General features: G+C 37.2%; 1 protein-coding gene across 6 annotated transcripts in view; it reads right to left on the bottom strand.

Moving 5' to 3' along the window:
* LOC105355020 overlaps positions 1-12,451 on the bottom strand; it is a 55,808-nt gene that overhangs the window by 4,075 nt on the left and 39,282 nt on the right. For 2 of the 6 annotated variants that reach the window (XM_020706962.2, XM_023959812.1), the window contains 6 exons: positions 12,271-12,372; positions 11,308-11,373; positions 10,625-10,684; positions 8,180-8,230; positions 8,034-8,084; positions 7,205-7,822 (listed from right to left, as the gene is read on the bottom strand). In XM_020706962.2, the coding sequence (XP_020562621.1) occupies positions 7,743-7,822; positions 8,034-8,084; positions 8,180-8,230; positions 10,625-10,684; positions 11,308-11,373; positions 12,271-12,372 (410 nt within the window). In that variant the 3' untranslated portion in view covers positions 7,205-7,742. Of the gene's footprint in view, positions 1-272; positions 471-7,204; positions 7,823-8,033; positions 8,085-8,179; positions 8,231-9,292; positions 9,367-10,624; positions 10,685-11,307; positions 11,374-12,270; positions 12,373-12,451 lie in introns of those variants that run through there. The other 4 variants (XM_011480683.3, XM_020706964.2, XR_002874119.1 and 1 more) reach the window with 3 other exon arrangements.

Genomic DNA, 12,451 nt, shown 5'->3' with positions numbered 1-12,451 from the left:
GGATTATGAAGCAAAAAATACTATAAAAACTTCAAAAAAGATGCTTCATAATCACACAAAGCTAAACCAGATTTAAATTATTTTTCCTCAACTCTGTGTTGTACTTATTCATAAAACATACAAAATACTTAAAAGTAGCTGAACTGCAAATTATTTCTCACTAGTTATCACGCATACAACTGCTCATAAATCTGCATCATTATCCTCTATATTTTTTAACTATGCATTAAAGTACTCCTGCAAAAATACACAGAAAGTAGTTAAAAGTGTACCTTCAGAGTCTCTGGTGCAGCAGATCAAACCCGTGAGCAGAAAACAAACATGGCAGACGATTACAAAAAAGAACATCTTCACTAAAAAGTAACCTGGAACTGCTGCACAGCCTCCAACATGAGTCCTCCAGGCTGTCACGCATTTTTCCACTCCTCCTTCCTCTTCCTCAAACAGACGGTGAACTCAGCGTCAGAGATCTGGAAAAGATGGATCAGTGTTCTCCATTCAGCTACATTTATGTTTATATTAAGATCATGTACATTTAAGCAAATAAATATATAAAAAAAAACTTTTTAATGGTTATTTACCCAACAAATGTAGTCTCTGTGCTGCCAGGCACTGAAATGTTCATAGTTATGAGGAGTTATGTTTGTTTTATTAATTAGTGACAAATTTCATAAGCAAAACAGGATCATCGTTTTTTTATAACAGATCACATATGCAACAAGTGATGAGAGAAGTTGTAGGCGTGCAACTTCATGAAGAAGACTGCAGCTGTATATATGTGCAAATATTTGTACTGTCGAAAAATGGTTATAGAAACTAAAGTGGGGTAAAGTACAACAAAGATCATAAACTGCATTAAAATAGAGGTTCCTGTTGATTTTCACCTTCCACCGATTATGGACCTGTCTTGTATTTTATGTGGGCTGAAGACAGAAACCTCAGATTTTACACAAAGATTGCTGTTTCCTTTTTGTTGGTGCAAAAAAATGTAAAAAAGTTTTAGATCAAAGAGTTGCTAGAGAATGTTATGAAAAGTATTTTTCACCTCTTTATTAGCACTGTGTAGATCAGGATGGACAAATCACATATTTTATAAATTCAGAATCAGAAATTGCGTAATTAATAAGCTCATTAATAAACAATAAAAACACGGGTCCTTCCTTGTTTTTTTGAAATGTGTCTAGAATATACAAAGGAGATTTATAGTACCCTGTGACCTGTGAAAGCAAAAAAGAGAAAAAGTTAAAATGAATATATATTTATAATTTCTTTTTAACTATTTGGAAAAAAGGAGCACCCAGAGGTATCCCAAACTGAAAACAAAATTAACTTTTGTTCTTGTGGGTAGAAAATAATTCAAAGTAATTGTTATTGACGTATCCAGTCATGTTTTTAAAGATTTGTCTCACATTGAAACCTTTCAAGTGTAAGTAAAATTACATCTGTGCACAGCAGGTGGAGCCACGGAGACCAAAATAAAAACCAAACCAAACAGAACGATTTTTATACACATCTGGAGGTATGTGGCAACCCCACATCAGAACTGGACGGGTTAAGATGACTCATGCATTTGACTTTTGACGAAGGTCTTTGTTTAGATTCTTCATGCTAGTCAGGTATGAGTCACATGCCTGTCTCTTAAAGTGGTGGGTGTTTGCAGCAACCAACTCTAATGCAATATCTATACATGCCGTAAGCTGGCTTCGTGACTATGCACCAGTCTTGTGCTTCTTGTGTTTCCATTTTTTCTGAAATCATCTGCCATGTTAGTTTTCTGCTCAAATTTGTCTGGTTAGCCACATGGTGCCAAGAAAACAGCTTTTGCTTTGCGGACAGTTGGAGCGCGTTTTGGGGAAAGCCTGGTCTCATGTGGAGGGATGGCATCCATCCCACCTTTGACGGAGCCGCTCTTCGGAACATTTCTGCTAGCCTTAGTCGTGGAGCCTGACAACCCAGAGATGATACTAGGTCACAGAGCAGAAGTGTTAGACTCTCCTCTGAGCCTCCTTTTTTTTATCAACTTGTCCTGTTTTTAATTTGTTGTCCTGTTTTTATTTTACTTTAACAACAGGGGTTATGAATCTTCTGACAAACCAGAGGTATGTCTGAATAAACCCTTTTTCAATCAAGGCCAAAATGTATTAATATTCATCATATTTGAAAATCTTTTGTGTTGGACCGGACGGAAAAGGAAAGAAGGGAATAAGAGAGAGGGATGTTAGAGAGGGGGGATAGAAGGATGATTATAGAAAGGGGGGGGGGTAAAACCATGAAGCAGCATAAAGCTACAAGTTGCTGGATGTATTTCAATACGGTCAGGTTCAGATGTAATACAAGTCTATAAGGGCGGGGCCTGTCCACACACACTCAAATGCCACAAACATACCTGTTGGCTCCAAAAACATTCACATGTCAACATGTACACAATACAGATAGTGTTCACAAACGCATACTTAGGCCTTCAAACCAACTAGTATGAAATATTTCATTCAATCCCGCAAACTATTAGTGCAAAGGTGAGCTAAGACCTGTGCTCAAGTGAGTGTTTATGTTCTTCTAAAATGGATGATGGAATGTAAAAAGAAGGAAGCAGAGTGCCAAGTCATCCCCACACCAAGACCCCAGCCGCAACAGCAGCTAGAACACCCCCCCCCCTCCCCCCAACGGCCTGAGGGTAGCAGGTAGAGAACAACTGCCCCCGGGTGATCACATCTGCCACCCAGGCCAGGGCCAGAAGGACCACCACAGGGGCCCCAAAAGCCAGAGAGCAGGGAGGCATGGGAGGATAAAGAGTGCAAGCTCCTGCCCAACCAGGAGACCAGCTCCCCGTGCCGCACCGGGAGGGCCCATAGGGGGACCCCGCCCCAGAAGAGCATCCATAGCCCCAGGTACAAGTCAGGACCCCCCAAGGGAGACCCGCCCCGCGCTCCAGGCAGCCACCCACCCGGCCCACGGTTGGTCCAGGAAGGAGCAACGCAGGGGCCAGCCGTCCCCGCCCAGGAGGAGGATACCCAGGGGAAGAAGATGTCCCCAAGAAGTGTTGTAAACATGGTCCGACCAGGCTCAGCCACAGTTGGAAATTTGGCGAGGCCCAGTGCTCAGGGGCAAGGACCACACCTCCCCACACCCGAGCCTGGAAGACAACGCAGCACCCCAGCCCGCCCCACCCAGGCACCGGACCCGACCCCCCGACTAACAGAGTCCCCACCGCCCCCCATGGGCACAGGCAGACACACAAGGAGCAGCGACGACCAGGCCCCCCACCTTCTAAGTCATAGAGTTAGCTATGGGAGACCAGAGAGACTGAATTCTTCCAAAGTTACTTGAACTTTGGGCTGACGTTTTTTCCAAGCTGATATGTTTAAACAGCAGATTTCTGTGTAGACTTATATTTATATTTTTATTGTTTTTCCAATTTATTAAAATTGTTTTTTAGCAATACATAGAGTTCTGAAAATGATAGATAATAATCCTCCTTCTATATCGATGGCACTCATGTCACCAAGCACACAAAGTGACGGTGAAGCCGTGATTGAAACCTTGAGCCAGACTGATAGATCTGCACACACCTGTTGCCAGAGAGCCTGGACAGACGTGCAGGACCACAGTGCATGCATGAGCCTCCTTTGACGCTGGTGCAAAACCCAAGGCAGCAGATAAAACCTAAAGCTAGGACTTGCTCGACTACAAGAGGTAGTCGAGCAATTCCTAGCTTTCGCTTATGTGCTGAAAGGCAAGTGAACCACAGAAACCTAAAAGTGACAGACACCAGTCCTCTCAAAAGCAAGAAGCAGAACCATGACGTCTTTAAATGTGGTTTATTAAACATTAGATCCATTTCCTCAAAGTCCCTCTTAGTCAACAAGTTAATTATAGAGAACCAACTTAGTCTACTAGCCTTAGCAGAAATATTAAATATTTGAAAACTATTCAGCACAAAAGTTTCTACTTTTGAACCTTGTGGTTAAGACACTGAAATTTCTCAGCAACAATCTGCAAATGTCCCACACAGTAATCAGTTTCAATTTTTAGGATAATAATCCTGTATGTAGTTTTTTTTTATATAGACAAGTGGTTCATAGACGTAGATCCTTCATGGAATCTTAGTTTATTAGCAGCACAAAAAATGTTTAAAACTACGTTTGGTTGAGATAAAAAAACGAAAAAATAATTTTTGCGGGAAGGGCTTAGTGGTAAAGTTGCTCATGTTTTTTTCATTTTCAGTTTACAATCTAGCAAATAGGGGTTAGACTTACAAAGAGGCCAATGACCTGAAAAGGTCAATTTATGTTACTTTAGATTTTAAAAAAAGGTCCTTCTCATCATGAATATTACCCTCAGGAAGTGAATCATCTGCTATGAGTCAACCTCCTTGTTTTTTTTTAAATACAATAATTTCCACAGAACGGTGTTAACTGATTGAACCAAAGATTCGTTTATGTTTTCCAGCTTTGAACATAATCTCACTATATGCAACACAAACTTGTCAGAATAAAAAAACCTTCTGTTGGTGACAACTTTACATTGTGTCATCTTTTAAAGTAAAATGAATATGGCAGGGGCAGTTGGGATAGGATGAAAAGAACAAATATATTTAAAGTATTATTTCTATTTATTTAGTAATTAAAAGCCTTAATTGAAGTTTCTGTCAGCTGTCCAAATTCCCACTTTAATCCCTAACTACTAAAAAACAATTTAGTGCAGAACTAACCCTAGTTAGCTATCTAAGTATCTGTAGCCCTAGTCTACTTAAACCCAGGTTAAAATGGCCTTGAAAAGAATATTTCAAAAATATATGTTTATAATAATAGTAAGAAGATAACAGAAAAAATAAATGATGAATAGAACATTGTTGGCAATTATTCAAAGTATTATTTCATATTATTGTTGTTTTTGTTTGGAAGGAAAATGTTGAAGAAAGAGAAAAAAAGACTGCCAAATACAGTTTTGTTTGGTTTTGATACTCTTTTTCTTTTTTTAACTTTTATTTTGAAAGGTACGTAGTCTCTGACGTGATCCATGTGACCCGAAACAGCCAATCGGGTTGTTGCAGATATGAGAGCTTTCATGTTCGTTAGCGGAGCATCCATTTAGCTTCCCAAACAAGGAGAAGTTTCTCAAACAAGGAGAAGCTAAAACAAGGGATAACAAAATTATCAATTATTTGGTTTTTGTTCACTTCTACATTGTGGAGAAGTTTGTTTTTGATTTTCCACCTGTCTTGGCTGAAAAAAAAAAGACCTTTGCCAAACGGGACTTGGTGAGTCAGTGACTGAGTGTTAAAAATGTATACATGAATTGTATTAATTTGATTATATTTAACAATCTTTTACTTGTCAATTTCTTTAAATGGCAGAATAAGGCAGTGAATTTATGTTTTAATTGTCAAGATTTTGGAAGTTTTGGCGCATTAAATGTAGGCTTCTGCTGGACATTGATCCGCCATTACTTGCTGCGTAACTTGAAATAGTTCTTTTATAACAAAAAACGATCCTATTAATATTTATTCGCCTGATTGGTATGTTATTTTGTTTATTGGAGTGTATTTTATGTTGGTATGATAGGCCATTAAGTTTGGACTGAATAAAGCGGATTCCTGTTCGAGACGCATGCCCGGGATGAAACAAGATGGCGGCCCAACCCTGAACCATAAAGTATCCCCGCAAAGGACCACGCGCCCTCAGCTGGACATTCAACAACCTCTTCTCTACTTGGAACAACTGGTAGGACCTTTCCTCATTCCCATGTTTAACACAGAGTAGGCCTGGACAAAATATAAGTTTTATTTTTTATTCAGTCTTTTGCTGTATCACCTTGAGTTATACATTTTTTTATTGTTTTTATTTTAATTCATGGTAATAATTTAAAGTATCGTAGTGAATTATATTGTTGGACAAAGCAATAATCAGGAAAAGAAAAATTAAAGTGTAGAAAACTATATTTAACACTGAATGTGTAACAGAACTAAACTTGAAACTTGAACCAACAGAACTAGACCTTAAACTACTAGAACCTAAACTAGAAAAAAATAGAAATACAAGCTAGTATTTAATACTAAATTAAAGGTTGAAAAAAACTGAATAAAACCTAGGTTGAACTGAAGGAAAATCATTTTAATCTAAATAATGAAACCAAACTGGGATTACTTTATGTTACTTGTATGTGCTAGTCTGTTAGGTGTAATTTTTGTGTCGATTGAAACAATGAGCTGGCTATTTTCAACTATACTGTGGTCTGTGGTCTTTTCAGGTTTTCCAAATTACTTGTTGTTGTAATACTGTCATAGTTAAACCTACTGGTCCATGATTTTCACTATAGGTATCCCTCAGAAGTGTTGCACTAACCCTAACCCTGTCCATAGTGCCCTGGATTTAAAAAGCAATTTGGACACCATGCTTACTATTTTTTTTTATTAATGACAGATATGATGGCACCACTTTCACAAATCAATACGAGCTTTTTATGACGAGTATTTATGAATCCACTGTGGTAAGATGATGAAAAGGTTAATGGTTTATTAAATATATACACTTAAACACATTTCCCCCCCAAAATTGTTCAAACGCAATGCATTGTTTTCTATATTTCCCAATCTACTGAGAATTAATAAACACTGGTTTATTGCAGAGACTTCTAGGGCACTTGCTTTTGGGATGGTAGATTCGAACGGCCCTACAAAATACAAAATGTAGGGCCGTTCGAATCAAAACATGCTTTATTAAAAATAAATGTAAAAGATCAAGCCCAGCTTTGCTTTTATTACAGTTTTCCCTTGATCCCCTGTTTCATATGACAGCACATCGTTCTAAAAGTATTAATATCCCATTGTTAACAGATGCTTAGAGGTCACAATTGGTGTAAAATTAATTTTATTTGTAAGAAAATTGGAAAATGTGATTAAATTGCTTTTATTAGGTGAAATTAGGTACTTTGCAAAGCATGGAAGTGGTAAATGTTGCCCGGAGACAGATTACTTCTAAACAGATAAAAAGGTGATTTTTGAACTTCTTAGAAGGAAAACATGTGTCTTGTTTTTCTAACCTTAAATGTTTAGACAAGATGACAATAAATAACAGTGTTAGAAAAAAGGTGAAAAACATGGCTGTCCGAAGAACAGCCTGGCAAGTAATATTTGGTTGTCCTCCCCAAATTTTTGTTATCCTTCGATACCAATATTCAACAGCAACAAAACCTACTCAGATGTCAGTACTTACATCTTTATTTCTTCTGTACATCTAATATAAATTGCCTCTTATGATGTACATTTAAAAAACTCTTTAAATATTAAAAACAAACTTTTTACTAAATATTGAAGCATCTGGTTACACAAAGTATTGCCAAAAACTTGAAACTAATATCTTTATACCTAGTATCTTTACACAGATTTTAATGAATTGACTACCGGTCGCGACATGTACTGTTGTTCAACACCATTTGAATAATCTTTATTGAAAGTGCACATGTAGAAACAGAAAGGATTCGCTAGCATGCACGCTTCATTTTTCAGTGGAAAGAATTTGCTGCATACGTCTCAATTCAGAGGTTGCCAAAAACTAACCCTTGAAACTTGAAAAATACTCGTAAAAAACCAAAATGTTGAATAAAAGACCAGGTTGTCACACGAACAACCATCAGGTTCATTTTTGGTTGTCCTCCGTGAAATCTGGTTGTCTCGGACAACAGTATAACCGATTATTTCGAACGCTGTAAACACATGGTTTTCATCACATTATTTAAATTATTTACAGCTGCTCATCAGGGTTTGTGGGGGCTTTGGGTTTCTCCAAGAGAATGTAAGTACTGTTGCCTGGAAGAGATGAACCTGTGGATGAAGAGAAGCTCGTTAAATGAAGTTGTTGTGTTTGATATAGTGAATATTGGTTTTACATTCTACTACGGAAAAATGTAAATCGGAATATTTGAAATATTACAAATATTATGTATTACATTACATATAAAATATTATAGTGAATGTCTTGAAAACAACAGCCAGTTCAGAATGCTCTCAGATAAAAATCTGATAAATTAAATACCCCCATCATTTCCAGAACAGGAACTGGGACCAATCAAACTATATGGAGAATCTGAAAGAGAAGAAAAAATGTCGAAAGTTGAAAAATGTTTTTATATAAAAGATCAAATATTAAACAAAACAAGAATAATAAAAGACAAGAACAACCTTGATTATTTTCAAAACGAGGACTTAGACCAATCAAGGAATACACAGAATCTGAGAAACAAAGACAATTGAAGTTAAACATTTAGAGTCTTTCGAGACGAGGAGGAATCTGAAGGGATCTGCTGTTTATCTAAACCAGTGTTTTTCAACCTGTTTGTTTGTTGTGGTTTCAAGACGTTTCACAAGGACGACTCATTGTGCGCTGTCCCTTTAAGCCAATGCATCATGGGAGATGTAGTGTGAAATTGCCGAAAAAGGGCAGAAAGACTCTCGTCTCTGAGCTTCATTGTTTTGTTCACTTGTTCCACGGTCTGACACCGGACTCTGTGGAAAGCTACACCGCTATAGACGAGCTTTAGCTGGTATTTTTGTTAGAACTGAGCGACTTTATCAGCAGAATTAAGAACAAGGAAGAGAAGACTTTAAGCACTTCTGATTGGTCAGGCTGATGACATGTGATTAAGCCTTCAAGAATGATTGGCAGAGACAATTAAAGGGGGGGGGGGACTTTTCCTTACACAGTTATAGCTGCAGCTAAATCACGGTATACCGTCATTCTTATCAAAATGTCTTTAATAGAATTAAATAAACACAAAGAAAAAGTAATTTTAAAATATTTTATATTCTTAACTACTCAGTGTTTTATCAGTGCCTGTTTAAATGAACAAAGAGCTGATTTCCTGGAGATGGAAAATGTTTTTAGATCAGTGAATGAGGGAAATTTCCCACGGCACACTTGACCATCTCCCACGGCACACTAGTGTGCCGCGGCACACTGGTTGAAAAACACTGATCTAAATGACCATCTGTCCAGAAGGAGTGCGGAAATCGCCAAACCTGCCAGGCTTCTCAAGAAGCATAAACAGATTGATATCACTTAAAGGCTAAAGGTTAAAGGCTGCAGGATTTACGTCAAACCACTCGGTCCACCGGACTGGTCCACGGTTCTGGTTGTGAACACTATGAAATATTTTGAAAAGTGTTTGATCACGGACGTCTGAACCAAAATGCAGTAATGAATCAAAGAGCCAAATATTTTCAAGAAATATGATGTCTGGATTCATCACTTTCTCCAAAAGTCTGAGTGACCCTGATTTTCAGCAAAGTTCTGACCTGCAGAAAACTTGACCTCAACTTTCAGTGCCGCTGATGTCAGCTGCAGGAGGATATGGACCTTTATCTAATGTCTGCAGACATAACAACGAACAGAACTATAAGTAAGGGTTAATGGCCAACAAAGTGTGCGATACTACTTTTTAACGCACGCCGTGGAAGCCTTCGCGTCAGACGGTTGCTTCCACGAAGTGTGTTTAAAAAGTAATAACGCACACTTCGAAGGCCATTAACCCGCTTATACCATGGTCACTTACAAAAGCAATACATATTAACCATTTTTTAGTCCTTAATTCTTGTTTTTTTTCCAATTTGGATCGCTTTTGTCACAAAAAGCGGACTGTGTTAGTAACATGCCCAGCACCACCGCTGCAGTCAAGACTCGGCGATATATATATGCTAATCGTCACGGTGGGTTGAATAAAGCATCAGTTCAGAGAGAGCTTGTTTTTGTCCAAATGATGAAGCAAAAGGTTGATTTAAGGAAGCCAGGGCAGTGATACAAAACATTTAAGCTAGGTGACCGGAACTTCTTTCTTCACCGTGCGGTTATCAGGTTTTAATGCACACCCAGCAGCCAATCAGAATCAAGTATTCAACAGGACCATGGTACAAACTCTGTTTAAACACAGAAGAACAGCTGTTAATCAGCAGAAGACGGAACACCAACCTTGGCCATTTGACAGATTATTGAATCCATTTTTAATTATCTGCAATACCTTATTATAAAAAAATGCTTATTAAATTATAGAAAATGGTTAATTTGATTTCTAATGATATTAATTCACTTTCCCAATGTAACATAATTTTGCACGTATTTTAACTTTTGATACTTGATCAATTTTTGCTATGAATATTTTTGAAACATTGTTATGTCAACTTTACTGATAGTATTATTTCTTTATTCATATACATACACGACTCTTATAAGTAACATAATCTGCATATATTTTGGATAACTGATCTTCATTTGCCATGTTGATTTTCTAAAATAGTTATTTTTTTCCATAATAATTTAAGTAATTCATCTTTGTCATGTGTTTTATTGATACTTCAGGATTCCTAATTCTTTGATAAAAGCTATGAACTGGATAATGATAAATAATTAAATAAAATGGTTACGTTAAGTTCGCTTCCTTCCACTCCCTTTTAAGCAGCCTTTATTAATATGTCTAATTATCCTAAGTTGGATTCATCAATGCATGAATGTATAACTGATGATTGTATTGTTTTTGTGTATTATTCTTATTTGATTGCTTGAAATAAACCATTTCAAATAAAAACAAAAATAAGAAAAAAATCTATAATAATAATCCAAAAGAATCCACATACCTTGATTACTTCCAGAAATAGGACTGGGACGACTGGGACCAATTACGGAATATGGAGGATCTGTTTAACAGAGTATGCAGTTAAAACCATCCCATAGTCAGTGCATTCACACTCAGTGAGGTGCTGATTTAAAAAAAAAAAAAAAAGGAATTTTATTCCAACTTGTTCATTTGACTGCCAATCACTGCTGACTTACCAGGTTTTCATGGAATCTTTTTGGAGTACTAGTGATAAGGGGTGTAATGATAACCGCATCACCACACTGTTTTTGTTGTTGAAAATCTTTTCTTTTATTTTTTTAAAGTTCTGCTTATAGTGCGTGATTGGAAGTATAATAAACTATAATAAACACACACATTGATCTTTGCTGATAATTTACTTTTTCTGGTAGCCCTGTGTTTAGACTTTAAGGGTTTCTTGGGGAAACATTCATTACTGTTCTCATTCACTCCCTGCCCGTGCTTCTCACTCCCTCTACACACACACACACACACATGCGCGGTTTCAGAAAAACATCCTTATTCTACAACAGAAGTTTCTGTCTCGCGAGGAAATACGACAAATTTACTGCGTTCTAATTATTCATTTCCATTGTATTCATTTCCATTACAACACTGAATGTAAAGAATGTTTGTAACTCAATTTTCCAATAGTCATTCTTTAAAAAAAGTCATTTTTCTCACCAGTGTCAGGCTGGAGTCCTGATGTGTGTGATATTTCATCATAGACGTGACATTCTGAACCTGCTTCTGTAAATATATATTAACGTCACAACATCAAAAACATGTTTTCTGTTCAATTACCAAGAAAAAGGTATGCTGTGACCTCCTACACCAAAACAGTACCACAAAAACAGGCTTCCCGCTAGGTCTTGAATGCTGCTAGCTTTTCATTTAAGAATTTGGAAAAAATACCTTAAAGTCTAGAATTTGAATATTCTTCTTTCTCTTTCGGCTTTTCCGATCAGGGGTCGCCACAGCGAATCACTTTTCCACCTCACTCTATCATGAACATCTTCTAACCTAACATTAGCCAACTTCATGTCCTCTGTTAAGACATCCATATATCTCCTCTTTGGCCGTCCTCTTGCCCTCCTGCCAGGCAGCTCCATCTCCAACATCCTTCTACCAATATATCCACTATCCCTCCTCTGAACATGTCCAAACCATCTCAGTCTGGCTTCTCTGACTTTGTCGCTAACACAGGCAACATGAGCCGTCCCTCAGACCGGTGTTAATTATCCAAAGTTTTTGATCCTGGCAGCTATTAGTTTTTCTTGTTTTATTAAGCAGGTCAATTTTATTTGTTATTTAAAACCAATAAATGCATTTTGCAAGTAATTTTTACTGCCTTTTATTGTACAGAAAAAATACCGAAAATGGATAAATTGACTAAAAACGTTATTAATCTCCCAAGGGAGAAATTCAGGTGTCTGGCAGCAAAACACACACAATAAATAACAATAAATTAATAGTTCATAAAATAGCAGTTCATATGAGGCAGATTTGTTTAACAGCTGTACCGAACTGAAACGTATCATACCGAGCCCTATGAAACTCTAAATTGAACCGAATTAAGAATTTAGCGTATTGTTACACCCGTATGAGTTATATTGTTAAAAGTCAATGAAGTTTGAATGTATATACCTTGTTTTTTACATTTTTGTCTCCAGGTAAAGCAGGCAGTGGTGATGATGACGAGGAAGATCAGTGTACCCACTAAAATTAGCCAATGGAGTAATGGGACTTCTGTAAAAAACGAAAAACAACACAATGCACCAGAAAGAAAGCATTTAGGTTCATTGGAAGTTGCAGTTCACCAATTTTG

The sequence above is a fragment of the Oryzias latipes genome, chromosome 11, assembly GCF_002234675.1.
Source record: "Oryzias latipes chromosome 11, ASM223467v1".
Lineage (NCBI taxonomy): Eukaryota > Metazoa > Chordata > Actinopteri > Beloniformes > Adrianichthyidae > Oryzias > Oryzias latipes.
This window is presented reverse-complemented; position numbering and strand designations above follow the sequence as displayed.